General features: G+C 38.6%; 1 protein-coding gene across 5 annotated transcripts in view; it reads right to left on the minus strand.

Moving 5' to 3' along the window:
• CPED1 (cadherin like and PC-esterase domain containing 1) overlaps positions 1–26,106 on the minus strand; it is a 155,625-nt gene that overhangs the window by 21,669 nt on the left and 107,850 nt on the right. For all 5 annotated transcript variants that reach the window (XM_064446700.1, XM_064446691.1, XM_064446677.1 and 2 more), the window contains one exon: positions 6,530–6,647. In XM_064446700.1, the coding sequence (XP_064302770.1) occupies positions 6,530–6,647 (118 nt within the window). The remainder of the gene's footprint in view (positions 1–6,529; positions 6,648–26,106) is intronic.

The raw sequence follows: 26,106 nt of genomic DNA on the forward strand, positions 1-26,106 counted from the left end.
TTACAGATTAGGAACATAAAGTGGGATTACAAAAGTCAGTGGGTTTTAGGTATCTCTTATCTAAGGTTGAATAGTTTTATTATTTTGGTTCTCTAAAGCTATTAATTTCCAAAATCCTGCTGGAAGTCAAGAGTAGTTTCTGAACGAAGAGAGAAAACTTTCTAGTTGCCTTTATATTCAGATCAACACAAGAAACACTTTTCTCACCCATACAAGTGCACCATCCTGACAATACCTCCCAGTGTCTATGTAGCTTTGCCAGCAAAACCTGCTTTTGTCTCTGATTAAAGCTGTTATGCAAGGAAAAGTGCAGAGGCCTACAGGTCCTTGTGCCAATACCATCAGGCCTTGCTAGCACAGCTGGGTTTCTCACTGCAACCCAGCAAACGGCTCCAAAAGTGAATGTTTGCAGAGCAGACCTGGCCTTAGAGTTTGTGCCTGCCACTGCTACCAGTCAGCAGCTCAGAAGCCAGCCGGGTGCACTTTGCTGTGTGTGACAGGTTGCTGTGACACAAGAAGCCACAGCAAAAACCCAAGGCTGCTGCCTATCAACAATTATCAGGCCAGGGACTGAGTGGGAGGCTGAGTGAAGCAATCCTGCAGGATCCCAGCGGCCTTGGGAGAGACAGCTGCTACTTCAGGAGCAAGGGAATTTCTAGGGAAGCAGCCTGCACTTGCACTGAGCAAAAGTCCCATGCAAATATGTTTTGCTAAGTAGTAGGGTGAGTTGTCTTAGCAGAGAAAATAATCCTTCTAAATAAAACCAACAAAAATTGTTTGTATGGGAGCCTGCACCGGTACATCTAAGGGCAGAATATATCCCACAGTGCTACAGCCATACAGCTGCTGCTACTTCTGCCCCGTGCAGAACACGGTCACCCCACCCTCAGCTATACTTGCAGATGATGTGGAGCAAATAATGGCAGACTGGGACTAAACAAAAACCTGGACACTGACTTTACCGTGCTGTGGATCAGTGAGCACAGCTCAGCTCCCCTCGTTCAGGGTGCCTCCTGGAAACGGCCACTGGACGAGCAGCCCGGTTCAGCATGGCGTAAGGAGAGGAAGGAGGGATGCTCAGGCCCATGGTGCTAGGGTGAGAGTGGGGAGTTGGAGATGCCCAGTGCTCTTTGCCCAGAGGAGTTCCAAACTTGCATCACCTGTGTCCTAATCACCTAGCCGTTTGTCCTTAGGGATAACATTCCCCACTCTTCTCATCAGCTGAGGACTGCTTTAAAGTTCAAAATTCATTAAGGCAGGAAACTAGCATGCTTGTAATCTGGTAATTTATTTGGAAGAAAAGACATCTAAAGTTTGGTCCCTGGGTGAGATTCTATGTAGATTTTTTTTATCTAGAAGTTAAAGTGAATCTTTATCTAAAGGTACAAAGTAGATAACCAGGTTCTGGAGTAGGGAATGCTCTTCCGGTCCCCATCTGGGAAACCAAAGACTGAGCTTAGATGATTCCTCGTTCTTGAAGCCTCCAGTGCTGGCCATTTTGAATCCCTTCCTCACGCTAGCCCTTCTTTGGCTTTGAGGTCCCTTGCTCCAGGCTGTGGCCTCCTGGCCACCACAGGGACCAGGCATGCTTTGACACTCCAAGATTTCTATTGCCACTTGTGGAGCTTGCCCTTAGCTCCTGCCATGCTCCCTCCGCACCTCATTTGCAATCCGTGGTTAAAGGGTCATTCCCAGCTTCATAGCAGTCATATGAAGAGGCTGAAAAGTGCAAGGTCTCAGCTAGCACGGCAATAGGTGCCACGCAAACACCTCTTACCGCTTTGTGCCTTTTAAGCAGCAGAGCAGGGACAGAATGGCTGGCTGATTTGAGGTCTGGACTCAGAGACTACCACTGTTGAAGAGCGCTTCATAAATGATCTGAAATTTGTTTTGGGTAGTGGTTTATATTTAAAGAATATATGAAAACTGGGCAGTTTTTTCCTGACATTGTAACTTTTCTTTCAAACCAAATATGTGAAAGTTCTGGCAATGTCTACAACATCTGAGATCCTTTGTTTTATAGTATTTTCTTCTTAACATCCCATACATTTATGAGCCAATCTGGTTTTAGGTAATAAACTAGAAAAGTAGAACTATATAAAATGAATATTGAGGAGCTGAAATGTCTGAACAATAAAAGTTTAAACTTTGGCAAATGGAAGTCGTAAGTACCTTTTGAAAAGCTTCTTCCAAATATTGTGTTTGATTTATATCAATAGCTCTCTAGGTACATTAAGAGTAAAATGCCTCCATTTTTGGCATCTGCTAAAGGTTAGTGGCAAAGGTAAAAAAATGGCAGAAAAAGGATATATGGAGATAAACTCATGTTTATAGGAAGCACTGACAATTAATGATAATAGAATAGTTGCAGGTTTTATATTTATATATATTTTTAAAATGATGCATGTAAGTTTAGGCATTTTACATCCAATTATTAACTTTTCCTATTATAACTTTAAAAAAGTTAGTCAATGTAAAAATAACATTGCATTAAAAGATTAAATGAAATTCATATAAAAGAAGGAGACAACAATGAAAAGTTCCAACCAGTCAATAGTAGTTTGGAAATTAAGCTTATTTTTTATTGCAATTATAAATTGCTTTTTTCCCTGTTTACATAAAGTAGCAGCATGCAATGCAGCTTTCAGCATCATTTCAATCATCCTGTGTTTTGTGGTGCTTCAGCTAAAAGAGTTAGCATCGGCTCTACCAGGAGAAGGAAAGTTTACCTACAATTCACGGAGACCCAGAGAGAGCAGTTGTTAAAGTTTATCCCTGAATTAAAAACTTGTAAAACCAAAGCTTTGTGAAAGCCTGTAAGTTAGAAGTTTCATGGGAAGAGAGAAAGTAAACTGGGTTTTTGGCTCAATAAAGCAGTTTATCAGTTGTGCACATAAATCTTGTTCTTAAAATATGAGATAAAATAATGCCAGTGTTCCTATAAACGGTTCTCCTAAAATGGTATGAACAGAAATATACTTTTAAAAAAAATCTTTAGGACCGTTTACCTTGTATTTTAAAAATATTAGCCTAAAGTTAAAGAGTTTTAACTCATAAAGGCTGTACACTTAATTTGATAGTTTTGTTTCTTCTGGGTAGGGTTTTTAGCCTCTTTTATTTTTATCCAACTTCCATTGTTACGGCCACAAATGCACATATTTTGCTTTCAAGATCAAAATCAAAGCTTTTCTATAGTGCCAAACAATCATCCGTATAAAAAGAAAAAAATATGCTAAACTGACAACTCCAAATTTAAATGTTGAACCTAAACTGATGCTAAAAATAGTTTGTTGATTTATGACTAGTTTACTCTTACATTTGGTTTCTATTTGGCATCCTAAGTCTTTTAAAAAATGTTTTCTCCGTGAATAGGGTATAGAATTTTTTTTTGGCCTTCAGCTGCATCTTTGAACAACAAAAGTGAAATTATTTTTAAAAGGATACAATAAATGGCCTTAGGCCCACAAACTTATGTCCAAACTGAAATTTACTGTTTGTAATCAAAGGAGACACTCATTTGGTTGAACATCGGTTTATGTCTCTGCTGGACCTAAATCCAGATAGCTGTTGATTGCAAAGAGAGAGCTCTTACAGAATCATGTTAAACTGGGTACAGTTGTGGGAAATCTGGAAAGCTGGATACAGCTAAAACACATATGTCACAGCAGTGAGGCAGAACATTAGAAGTGGAGCTGTGACTTTGTAATTGTCTGCACACCAGATTTCCACAGACTGCCGTAGCCTGATCCACCTGAAGGAATTAGCAAAGCTTGGGGTTCTTACGGTCTCTATCAGTTGTCTCTCTCTCTCTGGGAAGCCAAACACATGGTTAGTGCTTGTTGACTTCTATATTACCGATAATACAACAATACTGAAAAGAGACATAATTTTCCTATGATACCTGGTTCAGACCCCATTGAATCAAAGGGGTTTTTTCTGAAGGAAAATGGATTTTTGTTGCTATAAAAATCATAATTTTATTCCATGATCCAAACAAGACAAAAAGAAACTTCCCCTGTTGAATATTCCAATTTGTGTTTATTGATTAAAAAAAAAAAACCAGAAAGAAAAAATAAAAAAGAGAAAGAGAAAGAAAGAAATGGTGTAAGTTAAGTGCATATTTGGTAAGGTGCTGAGATTCCTCCAAAGAATAGTGCTGTGGTGACTAGAACAGGAGGCGGTCAGTTCTGCCTTTGGTTAGACCCTGAACTACTGTCTCTGCACTGCATCAGACTAGAAATGAGACATGAAATCCTGGTTGTACTGAACTGCAAAGCAGACTTCTAAGTTTTACCATGAACTTCAAAGGACCTAAGGTTTTGTCTATCTCTACCTCAGCCTCTGCCTATGTCTGCACAAACGCAAGCTTTTGCCAGCATAGATGCATTTTGCTGAGATAGTACTTCAGCATCCCTATACAACTAAGCTGTTCCCTGGTGTAAGAATAACGTATGATGCTGGCTTCTGCAGAAGTTTTCAGTTTTCTTCTGAGAGGAAACAGGACATTGCTTGGCTTCTCTGAAAATTTAACTTATTTAAGTAAAAGAGATGTTGCTGCTTTAGCTGGGAATTTGCAATGGCTCCCATACATGTTAGAAAAATGTTCACTGCCAGGACTGGGACATAGAATCACAGAATCATTAAGGTTGGGAAAGACACTTAAGATCATCAAGTCCAACCGCCAACCCAACACCACCATGTGTCCTAAACCATGTCCCCAAGTGCCACGTCTACACTTTTTTTGAACACCTCCAGGGATGGTGACTCCACCAACTCTCTGGGCAGCCTGTTCCAACGCCTGACCACTCTTCCAGTGAGGACATTTTTCCTAATATCCAACCTAAACCTCCCCTGATGCAGCTTGAGGCCATTTCCTCTTGTCCTACTGCTTGTTACTGGGGAGAAGAGACCAACCCCCACCTCACTACAACCTCCTTTCAGGTAGTTGTAGAGAGCAATAAGGTCTCCCCACAGGCTCCACTTCTCCAGACTAAACCACCACAGCTCCCTCAGCTGCTCCCATCAGACTTGTTCGCTGGACTCTTCACCAGCTTTGTTGCCCACAAGCTTCAGAGCTTCACCCACTCAGTTTCCCATATCATTTGGTTGTTACAAATTTGGAATGATTTTCCACAAAAAAACATGCTTTCCAGTTCCAGTTGGAAGTTGTGATGTACATTAACACTATACAGGCCCTTGTTGCCGGATACTGCAAACTCCAGTTCTAGGCTCATTAGACACCTCTTGGCAATTTTCACTTTATGAGCAGAAATTATTCTTCCCTGTTTAATATACTTGTCCTCTGAGACTACATTTTCTGAAGTTTCTTTCCATTTTAACTGTGTATTTTATTCACAATAAGGCTGTAAATGATATTTTATGTTCAGCTTCACTTAGCTAGGTGCAGTATTCGAAAGAAGCGTGTTATGTATCAGGAGAAACAGATTGTCTGCCAGAAGGACTCTTCTGTGGATTTCGTTTGGGCTTTCTAGTCAGGAACCTTATGCCTTGATATAGTAGCATAGGATAGGTTGTGCTTCTTTATGATTCACAACTTGCTGTTGATTAAAATACACTGCTAGGTACAACAGTGTCTCCTTTGTGCATTCCCTTCATATAACAAAAAATTAATATATGCCTCTGTTGCACAGGAAGTGATGCATTCAGACAGTTCCCACATTCCTTTTACTTTATAATGATTTTTCCATGAGTTTGTGCAAATTTCCTGCTGTGAGAAGCTGTTTCTATCTATGGCAAGATAAAAAATAGAGTTGTGTTAGTGGACTATACAGGAGTGTTGGGTTAATTTTTCATTTCTCTAATAAAGAATTGAACAAAATTACTTATTGCCTACTCCAGCAAGAACTTAAGCTATGAATAGGACTGCGTACGGGAGCAGACCTGTGGATTACTCAGATTTGTTAACGTACACTTGCATAAATCTTCATGCAGCTGTGACCTAAAGACGAATACCTGTCTGACAATCTGTTGTAATCTGGGTTCTCACTAAACTGAAGATGTGTCCTGATGGTATATGTTATTGCATAATGTTTGATTTGTCCATCTTGTTTTTTAAGGTGTCAATATATGTAAAAACACATACTTTACTGTGTGAAATGGGAAAATTGTTTTTGTTTTTCCAAAATAGAAGTGGAAATATAAAATTCAAATGGATCAAAATGTTGTGGGTTTTTTTTTTCTAAAGCTAATTTTTTGAGTAGAAAATCCCTTCCATTTAGAATCAAGAATTTTTATTTTAAATGGTTATGATGGAAATATTTCAATGCATTTTAAAGGCCACATGGCGATAACAGAAGCAGTGGTGGATCACCTATTAGAAATTATTAAACAAAAAATTGTCATATAAACTAATTAACCTGATTTTAAAAACCTGTAACTATTAAAAGTGATTAGTTAAATTTATTGTGTGTAAGTTAGTGCATGTCCCCAGAAAAGGGGAACCATTTTTTTCTAGTTTTATTTTGATGAGGTGCATGAGTTAATTTTCAGAAGAAAATTAAGTACAAACCTTTTGTGTCTCCAGCTTCACAGGTCTTAAATACCGTCCGTGAAATTGCTGAGAGGTATTCATGAGACAGAGGCTGCAAGCCACAGGACTCCTCTGGACGAATGCGAGAACCACAGTCCTGAATTAAAATGAAATCTGTGAAAATGACAGAACTGCACCCATCCATATGACTTTGAAATCCTTTTCAAGGACATTTAAAGAGGGAAAAAGTTATTTGGGGTTGGTTCTCGAATTCATTCATCCGTTGCTCTTCAATATATATTTTTAATATGAAATTTAGAACTCTTTTTCCATTCAGACAACAGTTTTGTAATAAATTACCCCAATCCGCAGTAAGAGTACAAGATATTACATTTGCTAAAGATGTAAGAATATTTATTAAGGCAAACTTATATAACATTGATGTAATGTCATGTTGTCTTTATTTATTGTACAATCTCTACCTATTTGCCCTTAGCATTTTTGTATGCATACCTGCAGTCATATGGAATACATTTCTGTGATGAAATGCCCCAAATTAGCTTCAGGAAACACAGGTGCATAAAGAAAGAAAGAAGTCAGGAAAAGAGAAAGACAAAACAAAAATTTCAAGACAAACGTATCTGAGCTAGTAGAGAGGTTACAAAAATTTATTAGGGGCACTGAAGGAAAGGTTTTAATATAAATTTAAGCTTCTGACTGGGTCATCATGTGAGATGTATTCCATAGTAAACCTGCGACACTACCATAAGGTTGACATAAATACTTATGTTTAAAAACATTCAACCTTTAATTACTTTTCTTCATAGAAAAGAATCTGACATTTTTTTCATGTTCTAGTTAAAGAAGAGTTCACTAAGACCCATGATTAACACAGAAATAATTTATCTATGTTTATACTTGGATACAGAAATATGGCCTGGTTATTAAATCAACAGAACATAGTAAAGAACTAGAGACTGCTGATGCAATGGCATACACTGCGAACACACTTCATAAGGGGCTGAGTTTCTCACATTTTGAAAATTTCTGATAAATTTTACAGGCATTAGCAGAAACATATATGAGTATTAATTAATGCCAGATGTCTGAAAAATTAGCAGTAACAGCCTAGAATACCAATCAATCAATTTGAAATTATTTTTCTTAAATTTTTCAAGTGGAAAATGTTATTGGCTTTTAGAAAACTTGAACACTGTTCTTTATGGAAGGCCAGAGGTGCCAGCAGCTCCCAAAAATATATTAAAAAAACCCCAGATAAATAGTGGTTCCCTACCATAAGTTTTAGCACATGTGGGTTATTACATTTAAAGTAATGGCCTATATCAACTTTGTGCCTTATAGTTATAATGTTCAAGCTTCCACTGACACAATATAAATGACATCACAGCATTTGTGACATTAGTCAACTCTTTTGGTAATTTTAGATGTCTACAATATATATGGCTGCATGAGTTGCTCATCTTAGCTTTCCTTTATCGTTTCTGCAGAGAAATACCATTCCTAGGACACATTTTTAATCTGTTTTAGATGTGCATTTCAGGATAAAATGAATCACATCCTAAAAATGCCTTTCTCCCTCAAGCGTAAAAAGAGTTTATAACAATTCAGCGGCATATATCTGCATTAGTTCAGATGAATCTCTCTTCAAATTACTTTGTAAAAATACTCCTCCTCTATAATGCATTGCCCAAACTTGGGCTACCGCCAGTTGTTTCATCAGAAGATAGGAGCATTCTGGGGTCCCTGTTAGCTTAAGAAATAGTGTTTGCTATCTCATATCTCATTGTCTCACCAGAGTTTCTTTATTGTGACAAGCTTACAAAAAGACAATGAGGGTTTTTTTTCACCAAAACCGAAAAGCTGTAAGACTGGGACTTAAAACAGAGATCAAGATCATTTTATGTCAGGCGAAATTATTATGAAAATTTAACCATGACAATCATCACTTAATGTGCTTTTATTTTTAAATAGTGTATGTAAAGTGCAGTTGTGGCCTTTTCTGGCTAAATTGAATATTAGTCCTGGTAATATTCAACAATTCAAAATTTGCCTTTTTAAAGAATTACATATGCTTAGTACTACTAATTAGTTACAAACAAACTACACAAATGAAAACACACTTTTACTGGAGTATGTTGATTTCAAGAAGGAGTATTCCTGAAACAAAAAAGAGTAATAAAAAATGTAATCTCTCCAAAAAGAAATTTTTTTTCACTGGTCTTTTCTTCACTGAGGTATGCTGATGTCTATTTTTATTTTCTAAAATGATATTAAAATAAATTTGGAAACTGTCATGTAATATCATTCACCGTTTCCATGAAGTTATGCTACATTTAGGATGCTATGCCTAAATTGGACCAATGAGCAAATGACAATTATGTCCTAATATTGTCAAGGTGAAACTTTACAGTAGGATTTGTGCCACTGATATAGGTGGAAATATGAATCCATCCTGGAATTTAGTAAATACTGGTGGGTCTTGATTATGCAATGAAAACCCAAAATGAAAGAGTTGTCTCACAATTATTCTGGTCTCATTACATTCCATTGTGGGGGGAGGGGGGAAGTAAACAAAAATCTTCCCACTGACTTCAAAGGCTTAAGGTCATTTTTTGCACAGAAAGTCAGAGAAATGGTAGATTGTGTGGGTTCTTCTGCACAGTTGTCCTGTTCTCTGCTTAATCCTCTATAATGAGGGAAAGCTGTTATGACAAAATGAACGGCACAGTATCTTCTAGTGTTAAACTGTGATGTCTTGGAGCCTCTGGGTCTGGACACACTGTACAGCTATTTGACAGTACTCCTTCAACTAACATTAACATCAGAAAGCTCCTACCTTGCAGTAAAACAATTTGCACAGGACTTCACAAGAAAGCCCGAAATTCCTGAATGTGCTGCCATTGCTCTCAACATAGTGTCATAAAATAACTTAACAGGGATTTTCTTGTTCATACTTCTGCCCAGGGTATGTGTTTAAACAAACAACAATTGATTTTAATTGCATTCCTTGGACAATATCATTAACAACAGTTTCATGCGGCTGTTTTATTACTAATCTCAATCAATATGCAGGTCAAACTATGTCGCTGATTCCCTTTGACTTTGTTGTATTTTTAAAGTATGCAAACCATGAATTTTAAGGGCCACGGCTTGTGTTTAATATGTAATTCACATCTAAAACTACAGAGTCATGAAATACTGTGAATGACTGAATAAGCCTTATTTGTTTCATCTTTACTTCTGTGGGAGACCAATCCTTTATCATCATTAACATATTTAATATAAAGTGCAAAATTAATCTGCGGCAGCCACAGACTCACCACAGCTCCACCGATGTACAACACATTAAGGGCTTTTCTAACTGTCTGCAGATTTTTAAAGGTTTTCTTCAGGTGCTGCAGTGATATGACACCCTTCTTGCCTTGTCCAAAGATGAAACATCTTGTGGTCTTAAGTATGTTTACAAAAGATCACTCATGGCAAAGATGAGAGCCAGACATGTAAACTTAAATGATAGCTCTTTCTCTGTGTCTGTTGCCCCTGCAAACCTTCATTTTTAGAATGCAGACATAAAAAGGCCCTTGAAATGTCTGGCCTAGAATCAAAAGAAAAATTCCCCTGCATTACGTACTTCAGTGCACAGTTAGAATCGACTCTTTATAAGACAGGTTTGGCATTTTACTAGTAAAATTTCTTTTATCTTTACAGCAGATTTTCTGGACACTAGCAAATAAAAAAGGAATAAAGCTTTCCTATGTACATCTAGATAGCTTTCAGTCAACATCCGTTGATAGATACTTAGTGAACATTTCTAGAGTCCATTGGCTGTGTGAAAAAAGAATTGTTTCTGTTCAGAGCACACTACAGTGAACTTGATTCTTCATAAAGAGAATAAGTTTTAGCCTTTATTGAAAGATCACACAGATTTTTGAGCCTGTTACACTACAGTTTTCTCAAATTATTAATTTGGAGCTATTCATACATAAGTTATTTCATTTATAGTCTAGGTTCCTGATTTAACAGGACTGTTGTTTAGCTCAGCTTCCAATAACCATACTGTATTTTGTTTTGTATATTTATTGTATATGCATATGCACACACAGTTTCACTCAGGTTTACATAAATATTAAAAAAAACTTACCAGTTTTAAAAAGATGTAGATATGTGTGGTTGAGAGGGGTGGTATGTGGGATGACCAAAGCATTTTAAAGATCATGCATTCATGCAGCTAATATCATGGAATGAATGTCATATAGATAATACCATTGTAGTTGCAATTATGCTTTAGATTAATAGTAGTAAATTAACTATTAATGGATTTTTACTTGCTGTTGTACCTTTTTGTTACCTCTGCCCTAATGAAAGGATTATTACTCTGAAATGGCAGTAATTGCCTACAGATTAACCCTATAAACTTCCACCATACTGGAAGCAGTTAAAAGGAGAGAAGGTAAGAAGCCTATGACTTTCCTGGGAAAACTCAGTTTGATTAGGGACAAACTGTCCATCTGTGTTCATTCGAATGGTCAGTGCTCCGGCAGTGACAGAGCACCAGATAACAAAAATAAAGTCACTTTTAGCATCTACAGCTGCTACTACCTTTCAGCTCAAAAAGGCATTTTCAAATAGGAAGGTAGCCTTTTCAGAATTTTTCTGGAAAACCTAACTCTGTCTGTTCAACGCTGTTGCTAAAACTATCACTTTCAGTGGGATTAGATTTATGTTAATGAATTGAATGCTTTGGATACTCCCACCCAGGATGCCTGTATCTAGATGCTACACTCAGGTTTCTCAGTAAAAGTCCTTCTTGCATTCATATTAAAATGCCTAGTGATCAACGGGAACGGTGGGCTCAACACTTCAAAGAACAGGTCATTTCTGCTTAGGTACTCGTGTCTGAAATTGCACCCAGCCCAAATCATTGAAGACTACAAGACTAATAAAGGATCAGCATATCAGAATGTTTTAAACTAAACAACAAGAGAATATAACTAAGCTCAGAGGAATTCATTTTAGCATCGCATACAACCAACATGTCAAAATCCTACATCTTTTTAACATCCAGAGCCCACACGTGTCTGGGAACTAGGGAATGAGATAAACCTCATTCACTAGTTCTTGGCAAAATAGGGAGGAGACCTCTCCATCCATTGAGTTCTGACCTTGCAGTCCTTCGGCCAGCGTTGCCCATCAACCCGGCAGGTCACCCAGCCACCTTCCCTAAGGCACAGCAGCCCTGCCTCATCTTATGGTGCTGCTGGGGCTGCCTTATTTCTTTCAGTTGTTTACATTTTAGACATGACAGGACAAAGCTTTCTGTGAAAGAGGTAATTTTGAACACCTTTCTGTTGGTCTTTGCAGGCTCGCTAACTTAAGTTTATTTGATCTGGTTCTATTTAAGCTGGCCCGAGTTTCTCATAAAATCCTTTCATGTCTCTTTAGTCCATCTTTTTCTACTACTTTACACATAACTAAAACTGGATGAAAAGTGATTAAAAATGATGCTATGGAAGGAATTCTAATAAAATTAGTCAAAGAATGAGCTCATGAAATAGTGAAATTGTATCTTATTGCTAGGGAATAAATTGTGAGCAGATGGATTAGTTCCACTCTATCAACTTTATTAATATGGCAGTAATAAATGAAGGAACAGTTGGCATATTGACTTCTATTCAACCGTCTCCCTCTGTCCGGCTGCATTATTCAGTGATAGATGAACCTCCAAAGATTCGGAGGCTCAGACTGGTTCAGTTCAATACCTAAATTAACTAGATTGAACTGAAACTCCTGGGTGTACAAAATAGGTCTAGAAAGCTCTCACAAGGAAAGAGGCAGTCTCCCAAGAAATTTCACTTCACTACTGCTTTTGGCTGGGAAACAATGACTATTATTATTCATCAAGCACTGTCTAAGACATAAATGAAGACACTGCCTACATCAAAAGACACACAGATCCATTAAACAGAGACTATAGGATTAATGGGTCGAACTGATGGAGTAATGTGTCTGTGTGTTGCAGCTATGTTTTAAAGGAAAGAAACTGCCACCACTGTGTTTTGTAAGGAACCTAATGTGTTCCATCTGCAAAAATGGGATCATATTTCCCCAATGACCCCAAAGGCACTGTCACAAAAAACACATTAAAAGACTATGAGATGCTCAGAACCACAGGGATCTGGTGGGGCCATAAAAACACTTTAGAAAAGGAGTCTGGGCGCTCACAGGGTTGGAACATGCAGTGCACAAACATCAGTAGGAGACTGGGAATGATATGAAAAGCTGAGATACTGGCCATATTGTCAAGGTGTGGTGGAGACATCAGAGAATGGTTTGAAATGTGGATAAAGTGCAGCCATCAGTCTAAATTGGTTTCAAGTTCTTACCATTGCTCTTCATGTTGTTGCTATAATTCTTATTATTTTATCTGAAGAATAGAAGCATACCATGAATTGCAGGATTTTTCTCTCAATCACAAACTTCTGCATAGAAGTATTTTCAGGGAATAATGTCTCATGCTTCAACCAGTGACAGAAGGATGTCATATCTACACAATATCTTTACTATCTGCTACAGAGCTTTTGAAAATCCCAGTAGGTGCCCCTCTACAAAGAGAACTGCCTCAGAGCACATACACATTATATGGACAAATAAATTTCATCTTGACACTAGAGCAGATGCAAAGTGGCTTTCCCTGCACTGAGAATGCTAATCCCACAGAAAGCTAAGAAACTGTTTTGAGAAATAAGGACTACTTATAAAGGGAAAATATTGCAAGTTTCACAGCACTATTTTAGTCTTTTATGTGTGTGGAGAATATAAAAGAATTATATCAATCTATGAAGGATTTTTAGTCAATTCTATTTTACATCATGTTTAATACTGCACATAATGTCATTTAGACTCTCTATCTGCCTCCCTCTCCTAAACAGCCAATAGCCAAAAGTTCTCCATTTATGAACCATAGAACAAAAATATTGATGAGGGGTAAAATGCATGACTCTCAATCTAGCAAAGACTTGTGAACTATGATTCTGAACAGCTCAGAGATGCAGCAGAATTAGTTGAAGTAAGATACTTGGATGTGAAATCCAACTCCTTTAAGAATAAAATATTATAAACACAAGTTTTGGAAAATATTTCAAACTGTACATAAAGATAATGACAGCTTTTTTTTTTTTCAATATTTGAAGCTAACATCTTCATGGATTTTTCAACTGCTTTCTGAGCAAACATGTTTTCCTAATGCAACTAATGATATTTTTTTCCAAGTAAGAACAGTGATGGTTTCCAGCGTGTATGCTTTATAAACTAAAAACACAAAGCAAGAAAAAAAAGGAATGAAAAGAATTTAGTGTTTCTTCCTCCCTCAAAATGAAGATAAAACAGGAACAAGGAATAGAAGATAAAGAGAGGCATTTTGCTATTTTAGGTTCTGGTGTTTTTTTAGTTTAAAAAGTGAGATGGTAATGTTGACCTGGAGACTTTAAGAGCTGCATCGGTTTTGGATTCCCACTTAGTCCTCCTCTTTCCCCCTGTCTTTTCCCAGTGCAAGCTCCAAATGTGAAATGACTTGAATTTTGCCAAGTCTCCTATCTGAAAATGGGGAATAACTTGAGAAGACCCTGTGCTTTGACAGAAGTAAATATTTTATGTGACAACCAAAGCAATTATTAAGTATTTATGGTGTTCTCTCAATAAAGTACTGATGTGGCCCTGACTCTTTTCCCTGGTTAGGCAAAAATGCACTATATTAGCTGGGAAATGCACAGCTTTGTGGCTATTTTTAAGGAACATTCTTTTCTACCCTCCCATGCTCAGTGTATATGGCATTCACAGTTCACATTGCAGAGAGATGAATACTATACACCTTCCTATGTGCAAGAGGTGTTTGAGCTCTAGCCTTGTGCCTTTGATTTTAGACTAAGACCTTTATATCACAGCCATGACAGACACAACAGAACTCAGACTGAACAGCTACCACTGCATTCAGAACGCATGAAAACATATGAGAGGAAGAATGAATTGAAAAGCGTTACTGTTCATTCATGAATTCTGAAACTGAAATACTCTGACAATGAATTCAATGCACTGAAAAAGCTTATGTTAACCAAGGACTTGGTCCTGTGAACTATACATCTGCTAAAGCTACTGTTAAAGCTGCTTTTCTCAGTAAGTAAAGCTTGGAGATTTGAACTCAGTGTTTCATGGTGTACCATAGCAAAAGTACTTCTTTTTCACTTTCAGCACAAAATCCTGTAGACCTTGCTAGAACATCTATTAAGTTTATTTAGGGCCTGGGGCATACTGAAGGTAAGATTCCAAGGAGATATTTAGGATGTTGGGGACCAATTCACAGCTCTGCCTCTTATCTTCTGTACCAGCCTGGGCAGATGAATTGGACTTCCATCCAACACTACTCACACCTGTAATGTATCATCTCAAAACCCTCACTTAGTTGCCACCATTCTCCTAAGTGCTTATGTTTCTTCTAGTGGGCACAGGCAAAACCACCCATAGCTCAGCAGAGCTATGTTAGTCAGCCCCTTTACAGAATCACAGAATCACAGAATGGTAGGGGTTGGAAGGGACCTCTGGAGATCATCTTGTCCAACCCCTCTGCTTGAGCAGGCACACCCAGAGCAGGGGGCACAGGAACGTGTCCAGGTGGGGTTTGAATGTCCCCAGGGAAGGAGACTCCACAGCCTCCCTGGGCAGCCTGTGTCACTGCTCTGGCACCCTCACAGGAGAGAAGTTTTTCCTCATGTTTAGCTGGAACTTCCTGTGTTCCAACTTGTGCCCGTTGCCCCTTGGCCTGTCATTGGGCACTATTGAAAAGAGCCCAGTCCCACCATCCTGACACCCACCCTTTAGATATTTATAGGCATTGATAAAATCCCCCCTCAGTCTTCTCTTGTCCAGGCTGAACAAACCCAGGTCTCTCAGCCTTTCCTCACAAGGGAGATGCTCCAGTCCCCTGCTTTAGCCCTAACAGAGTTTAAAAATCCCTTTGCTTGATCTGATAGGCATTCTCAGGACATGCCACTGGGAGTTTGCAGTGCACAAAGCATTAACTGGTATTTCCCTGGTAGAACATTTCCCTGTGATATAGTGCACACAGTTTAAAGTCCCTCTTTTCACTGATTTGCTGCAGAGGTTTCAGTTCAAGCTCCCAGTGTCTTCCCTCAAGTCAGTGTGCTATAGGCTGTTCCGGGCAGTTCTGTCTCAGTCTCTCCCAGGGAAGCTGTTTGCATTTGCTTTGTACATACAATTAAATACTGACTTGTAAAGAGCCTTGAACCTGCTCCACCCGCAGGCTAGATGTGTGTAAAGAATGTAGGTTGAAACTGGATGGAGGGAGCACCGCCAGGCTCCCTGTTAACTGTTACCTGCGAAAGGACGGACTGAAGTAGGTGCTTAAGTCCCTGAGAGAGCATGTGGCAATTCAAAGTGGAGGACAGGCGCTCCTGTAACAGAAGACTGGATGTTTAACTCCCAGAGAAAGGTACACTTAAGACACATTCCTTTCCATACGATTTTCTGCAGGGCAATACATCTGACTCCCTAATCATTCCGCTGGCTTGTGTAGAGTCTTATTTTTACAGGCTGAACTCTTCTATTTCAAATTTTAAAAAGACACTTTTTTGTGTGTACTTTCTTCCCCCAGTTGAATCAGATGTTCTACTAAAAAAAATTCAACCTTTTTCTGCAAGCTTTACCTCACTAACACTCTCCACACAATGCAGAAGGAGCCTGGTTACACTGCTTGGACACAATGTGTTTCTCTAGGCCTCAGGATGCTTAAATCTCTCTCTTCCCAACTGATTGCCCTGGATTCTCCTGCTCATCCCCTGAACATGAGAAAACGAAGGTAATACTGATTTTTTTTCAGCAAAATATTCATAATGAACAGCAAGATGGTGACTGCCAAACAGGATGCAGAAGAACTAAGTTCTGCAAGCCCAGTTCAACAGGGGGACTGATTTTGTTTCTTTTTACTTCTTCTCATTTAAAAACAATTGGAACGTCAGGATTTCCTTTCCTAGTTTAAATTGAGCTTAAATTGGCCCAAAGGATTGAAAAGATATTAGTGAGCCATGGATGGACTGACAGCAAGATTTCAAGAGCTTTGTTACCTTGGGAAAGTAGACAAAAACAAAGCTAAGGAAATAATAAATAAATGGACTAAATATATAAAAAGGCAGAAAAATTTATTATTTTGTTTATGTGATGTTGGCTGCAGGGTGAATTAGAATGGGTTTTGTTTAAGAAATTAGTGCACATATTGTTTTATACAGAATGTTCTCCATGGCATACTAGGTTTTGGAATACTCATCAGAGATATGTGTGGTCTGGGGAGTGTTGAGGAGGCTCAGAAACACCCAGTGGAAGACTTCAGAAACTGTTTTCCCAGATAATGCCAAAAACCCCAGCATGTTCCTGCCTTTCATGTAAAGACAGTCTATGTGTGGAGGCCTCACTCTAATGGAAATCACACTTGTATCTGGTGGACAACAGGAGGTATTTCCCTTTGCATATTTACAGTCTGCACTGATGCACATTTGAAGAGCCTGAGCACACAGCCAGCTTCTTGCAGGCATGCACTTTGATGTTGGCTGTCTTTAATGGTGTCTTAGGGAACACACAGGGCCAGATCCTGAGACCAGTTGTGTTAAACACCTGAGTCATTCAGTTCAGCTCCCAAGAGCCAAACACCCTTCTCTTCAAAAGCAATACCCCTGGTGAAAGAACCTATGCTTGCTCTCCAGTGAGAGTGGTACAAATTGTTTGTCTGTTCAATACGCAGTCTGCAGTGAAAAATATCACCCAGCTATAGATGGTCAGAGGACATATACATGTGCCATGGGGCCAGTCCTGAGCCTGGGGAAGTCCATTTTGTGGAAGGCCACCTCAGCAACTGCTGCTCTTCACCTAAAAGATGCCAAGAAGGGAAGAGGCATGTGAAATAGATGTACGCTGGTGGCAGTGCCCCCATTCTGGGTAGGCATGATCCCTAACACCTTGTGCTTTCCCACCAGATCAGTGGGAGGCAGGTCATAGCAGCTGGCAGCCCCACAAGTAGCAGCCTGACCTGTCTGTATTTGGCTCTGGTTTTAACGTGGCCTTTGATGAAGGGCCCATCTCTGATAAAAGGTCCATCTCTGAGGCTTTCCTGGCCAAATATCAGCCCCTTCTCTTATTATTAAGACATTAGGCTGTTTATTTAAGTGAGTCAAGAGACAGGTTCAAAGATCTTGAGAGGGCGTATTTTTAGAAAAAGAGCATTTACACATATCTTTCTAACTGTAACCAGAAAATATTTTATGAAAAATCTATTACTGACGTAAAGTTTAGAGCCTTGTTGCATACACAAAGAAATGGGAAGGCTAAAATTAAGAATGTATAAATGACACTAGAGAAAGTCTCTGTGCAAATGTCCAGGACAGATGGACAGTGCGTGGCTAGGTCTCCATTCAACACTATCCATATCTCAAATTGAAGCTACTTATATTCAGAAGGTGCTGTATAAGCCTGTGGTAGTATAGAAGGGAAGACGATGACTTTTACTTTATAGATAGATAGATAGATAGATAGATAGATAGATAGATAGATAGATAGATAGATAGATAGATAGATAGATAGATAGATAGATATGAGAGTGAGAGAATGTGAAGAGTTAAGAAGTGGTGGGGCTCTTTTTTCTTCCTCTTCAGTTAAAAGCTTCAGTAAAAATACAATACTTAAAATGAAATCAGTCGACATCATTCAGGGTTAAGGCTTCTTGTACAATGCACACAATGAAGACTATATCAAAACAAAAAAGATGATAAATGTATTTGTAGACAGTATCTGGTTATCATTTATACTTCCCTTTTACCACACTGTGGCTTACCATGAAAAGAATGAAGTCATGAAGGACTGATTTGCCTTTGAAAATCAATATATATTTCATTCAAAAGAACCTTTGAGTTAGAATATTTTCCTTGCTGTCTAATAGCTATGTCCAGTACTAAATTTTACATATCCCCAGCTACTCTTTTAACATGCACAGCTGGGAGACAGGAGTAAGACAGGCAAATCTGTTTTCCTAGAACACCTACAAATCTGGCCATGTAGCAATTTATTTTCTAAACTCTAATGGGGTCAAAATTGACTCTAATGAATTTGCAGCACACTTGCTGCTATAATCACAGAAGTGAATTTCACGGGTTTTTTAGTAATCATGATCTTTTTCAAAAGATACTGATTAAGGGTTTGCCTTCTGGTGCACAGCAGACTGAAAATGCAGGCTCCTTACAGCTTGATGGCTTACCGAACAGCAGACTGCATGCAGGTAGCTTTCACACGCGGACAGAAACAGATTGCGTGCAGTTAGTGCCAAATGAGCAGATTGAAGTTAGAATTCGCCCTGCTTTCTCCAACAGCCTGCTCGCAGTAATTTACTATTGCATGTTCTTTTCATTCAGCTAAAGTAATCAAGCAGCCACTAGTTGAACAAGGCCCCCTCACAAAAAAACAACTGATTACTTCTGAAAACTGAAAAATGTGCTTAGTGACGATGTTTATTCTACTGCACAAGACATGATAAGTGATGCTGAGCTGAAGCCTTGTTTTGGTCAATACCGAGATCACATTAGCACAGAGATGGAGCACAGTGGAAATAGAAAAAAAACCTTAAAAATCGAAATTTAGGCTCCCTCAACAATGTACTAAGGCAGTTAATTACAGCTTATTAATCACATAAGTTCTCCTGACCTCCACAAATAGTTTTATACAGCAATTTACTCTCCCTAATAGACAGATGTCTGGAAGATTTCAGTGATTCACTTCAGGTCTGGGGAGTAATGAAGAGGAAGATAATGCAGCCAGTGCAGCACTACAAACATAACTGAATCAAAATGACTCAGGTTGTTCCCCACAAAATGTCAGAAACATGTTAACTACTGTTTTTCTTGCAAGGACAGAGGTTACACTTGGGTCTGGGCAATGTTCCAGGCCCAGGCGGTGACCCAATCTACACTCGCCAAGATTCAGCACTTCAAAGAAATAACTCTGTACAGAGCTAAGAACTCCTCTACCTTTCATATGTATTTGGAGTCAGCCTATGAGGCATTTTTGTGTTTAACTTTCTTGTGTCCACTAATAAAATGAATTGCTGTAAATTCGGGTTTCTGGAGATGTAGAACAAGTTTTTCCTTCAGCAAAGTTGGCATGGATACATTCACATCCCATAGCAAACCCTCCCACATTATAACTCACATCGTTTTCCTGACTGATAGGATTATTTGATTACAGGCAATGCCCCCCTGAGCAGCTCTGAAACCATGGATTGAATATTATCTTATTGTTCAAATATTTTTGCCTAGACAGATGAACAGTATAGCTGATGGATTGCTCTTGGCCTGCCCATACCCCTGGTTGCTAACCAGATATTTTTCATCTTCCTACTCTTCTTCGGTAAGATACTGGTTATCTGGCAAGAAGAATTTTGCTTGGAGTGTTTGCCCAGTAGTAACTCAGCAAAATCCCTACAAATCCTGAACCAAAGGCACAGCTCAGATTCCCTCTAGCACGAGCTGTCTTCCATGTGGCAAAGGGCAGCCAGAACCTACCGTGGACACTGAGACCCCGGCCTTGCTGCAGACTTGGCTGTTGTGGAAAACAAACATTTTCAGTTCAAAGCAGACGTGGAGGATGTACTACAGACAAAAGGACTGAGATAATGGAAGGGACCTATTCCAGCAAATATTAGGTTACAGTATATTATGATACAGCATACATTAGATATCAGTATATATATACCGTAATATATATGAGATACATTATACTAATTTAACAAAGGTTAAATTAAGTATTAGTGCAAGGATGTTGTCATCTCACTTTTACTTCTCTTTAATTCCTTCCTTCCACATCATTTCTACAGCCTTTTTGCCATTTGACGACAATAGAGGTTGTATAAACTTTACAGTCTTTTTTATAGAAATACACAGATGTGGAGTAATCTTGCTGTGCTGATTCTACCATACTGATCTTTACCCTCTAGCTGCTAACACCCCTTTCTCTCATAAAAATGGCAGTTCTGCCTGACTGAATCAGGGGAGGATACTTGTAGGAGAGTATTTATGTTTGATAATTTCTTATTTCTTTTTAGCTATTTTGATATTACTAGCATGAGGAAGAGAGTGAGAAATCTTCAGGGAAGATCAGAAGGAGGAAAGGGAAAAGGGAAGGATATGGGTTAAATAAATGGTAAATGAGTTTCTTAGGCTCCATGGCTGTCTAGATTTTCCATGTTATGAAAACTGAATAGAATTGCTTAAATAATTGTTGCAATTGCTAAAAAATTTTAAGAAAAACTTTAAAATGCCTCTACTTTGCAGTATTAAACTTGCCTTCGATTGTGTTGGAAGCATTACATAGGAGGAAACAACTCAGGATTGACTGCTGGTCTGAAAGCACTGTATTACTATTTTCATATATAGCCCACTGAAAGGAAAACATGTAGCAGATAAACTCTCTTACAATTTTGCACTGCAAAATGTCCATACAAAGACTGATCTTAATAGATCACCACACAGAGATTATGGTGATTAAATAGCCTTCTTCTAGGCTAATGAACTACAGTGTCTAGCATGCTGGGGAATGGAAATGTATGCAGGTCCAACAAATTACCTCAATGCAGCTATGAAAACCCAGAAACACCGAGCCTCCAAATGGCCTTCACATTGCCAAGTTCAATGGCTTGGGGATGACTCCACTTTCTCCTGGTAAAACAGTATAAACTCCTTCACTGTATCATAGTGCAAAAGCAAACCTTCATATAAATGAGACTTGGATGTACTCTAAGGGATTTCTTGCAAAGCAGAAAAGCTGTCTCAATCCTCTTCTGCCTTTCTCACCCTCCAGTAACTGACTGAAGTAGTCAAGTTAGTTCTTAGTTGAAGCCAAACAAAAAGGTGCTATCATTATTTATGAGTGCTGGTGGGCCACTGGCAGTGTGCTGTTCATAAGCAGTTTTTACAAGAAGCTGGGCATTTCCCAACATATTTTTTTTCCTGTCTTCTGCTTGACCTCAGTGGCAACTGTTGAGTGTAATTATCTCAAAGGTCCACAAGGCTAATGAATACCTCTCCACAGCAAATACAGTGAGTGCCAAAAGTAATCTCTATCCTTTCACAAGGCTTAATAGTGGATGCCTTAAATGCTACGACCTAATGCAAGGTGTAAGTTCCCCAAGCACTCATTTTTGTACCCTACCAGATACAGTTCACATACATAAGTTTTCTTCCAACAGAGCAACTCCTCAGATCTGCTTGTCCTTCTTTTCTGAAGTACAAGCTCCTTATCTGAAGTTTTGCTCACACAGACAGTAATAGTGTCAAAAAAAACCCCAACAATATCAGATCATGCTATGCTGTCAGAAAAATGACAAGTAAAATGAAAACATGCTGATCATAACTTTATAATGATTTTATCTGGAATAATTTGCCACTTGCAACATCCACATGTGCAGTGTTTAAAGGGTTGTCTGACCACATACTTTTGCTCCACATCTGTCAACTAAGAGCAGAGATCTGTTTGCATGGTGTAGCACTCTGGAACATTATGATACTCCCACAAGTATTTCTGGCTTATAAAGCAAGAAGCGGGTTACCTTGAGGCTGTGGTTTGTTCATCTGTGGTTTATATGTTACAGTTGTAACACTTTTCATATTTTGTAAATTATATTAGTTACTTCAGATGTCAAATGATATAATTTAAAAATGAAAAGACACTTCTAATCATTAATATAAACTAACATATACAGCTTTGAGTCTTTCACATCATAATGTTTTGCCACAGTCAAAGAGCACATCTGATTTGTTTTATACCTCTCAAAAATATGCATCTTCTTCCATACAGTTCACAAAATCACAGAGTCACAAAATAATTTGAGTTAGAAAGAACCTCAGGAGGTTTCTAATCTAACCTCTCACTTCACAGAGACTCAGCTATGAGATCAGACCAGGTGGCTCAAGTTTCTTTGTCTATTCTGGTCTTGAAAACCTCCAAGGATGGAGCCTGCACAGCCCGGCTCTGCAGTCTCTGTCACTTGACTGCCATCAAAGTGAGAAATGTTCCCTTACATGCTCCCAGCCAGAAACTGCCCTGTTTCAATTCATGGCCGTCGGTTTTTGTTCTGCTGGGCAGCTCTTTCATCAAAAGCCTAGCTCCCTCTTCTCGGCAACCTCCTCTTAGATATTGGAAGGCTGCTATTAACTGTCCCTGAAACCTTCTGCACTCTGGGTTAAAAAAGACCCTCTCTCTCAGCCTTTCTTCAGAAGGAAAGTGCTGCAGGCCAAATGTGCCCTTAGGGTTTTTTATGTTGTAGCTTGGCAAGCATGAAACTACCTGAGACCTGACAGTGTTGAGATTCAAGTCAGAAGTAGGTATTCCTCTAGTTTTGTCAGAAGAGGCTGATTGGTAAATATTCTGGGAATTTATATGCCAGACTAAGCCCAGCGGAAAACACAGCTAAGAGATCTCTGTACTCTCTTAGAGCCTAATGAGTAGTGCTGAGATGTAGGAGATGCAAGTTCAAATCCTTTATGTACTGATTGATGGGAGTTCAGTTAGTGGTTTAGGTAAAAGACTCTCCAGTGGGATAAGCAGAGACTAACTTTAAAGTAGGGGTCCATCTGGCACGGGGATTCTGCTCCACTTTAGGCATAGTTTTTTTTTTTTTTTTTAAAAAAAAAAAAGAAAAGCTTTTTACTATGAGCTGTAATCAGAATTCCTAATATAACCAGCTGCACACATTTTATTTGAAGGATTGCACGTTTGAAAATTCCTCTATTTGATGTTACTAGTATTTTAACTCCTACGTAGATTATTTGTAGCTTCAATTAAACAAGGAGCTGTAATTTAGCCCTTACTTGGAGTTTACAGTTAAATCTGGTCATCAGTCACCGTTCTGGTCTATAAAGACAAAATATATTTAGCAATCCAGAACTCAAAATATGCATTCATTTATATCAGCCTCTGTCTGCTTCATTAAGGAAATGGACATGGTAGATCCATTTGCAGAACAACCTTTACAAATATTTCACAGTAGTTTTCTGAGTTGTGTAGTATGACAACAAATGAGATTTATTAGAGACTAGCAATAGCACAAACCATTACAGAAACACAAATTAAGAAAAATCTATTGCAAACGTATCTGCAGTTACAGTTAAGGGCTTAGCAATCAGTCACTACGATCAAAGTGTCCTAAACAGTAAGAGTATTGAACAAAAATGTCTCTCTCCATCTTAACACGTAGTCCAGAAAATTAATCTACAGCCTGTGCATGGAAAGCTACCAAGGGGTAGGCTCTTTGACTGTCCTTTTACTCTGCAGAACTGCTTGCTCCAGACAATAATCTCTTTCTTATAAGGGGTAACAAACAGTATTTCTGTGTTTTAATAGATGTGATTCGCCTAGCAGGACAGAGAGGTGAGACGTGACAAAAATTCCCAGGTCTGTGGCAGAAGCTGGAGCAAGTAGGCAGGGTAACATCCTGTTCTTGCTAAACACATGCATGCTTGCCATTCACATCTTCCTGCCTTAAGTTCACATGTTTAAGGTTGGGCACTTATATCAGTACTTTGCTGGGCTGAGAACAAAATACCCAGCATTGTGAAGGAACAACTACTTCCATTTCTGCAATTGCTGGTGTTGCAGGCACAGAGCCTTCTTTCTGGAGTATCCTTATTGAAAGAGCCCCTTTCACAGACAACAGCCAGGAAACTTGCAGGTCTTTTCTGAAGCTGCAAGCCAGTTTGCAAAAATTGTGGAAAGGTAGAGTACAAGCTCAACGAATGTCTTTTTTGTCATCATCACCTAAACTATATTTCTGGTTTTAAAAGCGATCGTGATGTCTGATCTTTGAGAAGGGGAAAATAGGGTTGCTATTTACTTCAAGAGGTGCTGTTTTCTTTAATGTCTGGACGGCATGGGTTAGGTTCTCCAACTCACTCCCTGGAGGATTGCCTTTCTCCATTCACTTTACTGAGGACTCTGAGGGACTAATGCCCTAGCTTAGGCATCTGAGAGAGCTGCTCAGATTTGGACAGGGATGAACATCTCCATTTTGTCCAGGGGATCTTCAAACACACTACAGACATAGGGAATTCAGATAAATATGGAAGTATTTAGGATAACTATGAAATCCAAAGTTGTCTTAAATTTTTTAACTACAACATTTTATGACAGAGACTAGCTATTGACACAAGAGTACTGTATCATTCGTAACTTGGATGTAAAACGATGCTTTGTCCCAAGTTCCTGTTTAAAGGTGTCCTGTAAGTTATGAGATAGCAGCTGAAGCCATCTTTAGTCAAAGGGTAGAGAGTCGCAGCTCCAGAAGTTGATTTGGATATGCCAAAATTAATAGCCCTCTGGAGGAACCAGAATAGTGTCCATTTGCCACAGAGGGAACTTACTTTAAATATCCCCTAACACCAATGCTCCTATGAAGAGTTAATGCAAAGTCAATGCTCCTATCAAGAGGAATGGAATTAATCCAGGTCCTTATCACTACAAATTAAGTTTCCAAGTCCAGCATTTGCTTATCAAGTGAGAGGGTCAAAACCACATCCAAAATTGTGTGTGTGATGTGTTCTTTCCGTCTTGATGGACATCTACCCCTAAGACACAGACACCATCCATTTCTTTCTTTTTTCCAGAAAGAAGACTTTTCCAGATGGTCCTTACCTCCTTTCAAGCTTGGAATTTATAGGTTAAGGAACACTTTCAAAAGAGCCCAGACTGGCAGGCTGGGACTTGAGAACTCAAGAGAATGAAAAGTGTATTTTTGAGCCCCTATATTGTATGTTAATTTGCTGTGCTGTTCATATTATTCTATTACAAAATAATAAAAATAAATCATAATGTTTACAGATCAGTTTTTGTATTTCAACTGTTTTTGAACAAGTTATGATGTGTTTCACAACTAAAGGTAGGTAAGGAACAGTCACAAAAGTAAGTGACTGGAGCAAAGCTTTATAGTTTCATAAGGTGAGGCGTGAACACTTTGAATTTTTATTTCATAGAGACTAAAGACAGAGCCTTCAGTCTTATCACTGGTGGGTTTATTTCTCTATAGTTTATTTAAATTATAATTTGCATTCCTAACAGATGATAAAACCCTGGATGAAGGGTAAAGCCTCAAGGCATATAAAGAAAAAGTAAAATACCCCACAAATTCATACTTTCAAATAAAATTATTACGGGAAAAGTGGTTTCACTGTTCAATTTCGTTCATCACCAGTCTTCTTTTTCCCCACCCCCTTTTCTCTTCTTTCACTTCCTTTTCCAAAACAAACTTTTACGCAAAAATCACATTACCTCTATAATAACTTGACCCTGTATTGGTAAGAGTTGTAGGAATTTTCAGTGGGTAAAGAGTCAGATCCGACACAGGTCAAATAATTTAGGAACACATGCTTTCATTCTGCTAAAATATAAGTATACAGAACATCCAACAACCCACAAGTCTTTAACTTGTGAACATTACATTCATCTTCATTCAATAGTGACAAAGTGGCACCAGAGTTCTGACAGCAGGTTTGAATTAC

Source organism: Phalacrocorax carbo, chromosome 1 (assembly GCF_963921805.1).
Source record: "Phalacrocorax carbo chromosome 1, bPhaCar2.1, whole genome shotgun sequence".
Classification (NCBI taxonomy): Eukaryota; Metazoa; Chordata; class Aves; order Suliformes; family Phalacrocoracidae; genus Phalacrocorax; species Phalacrocorax carbo.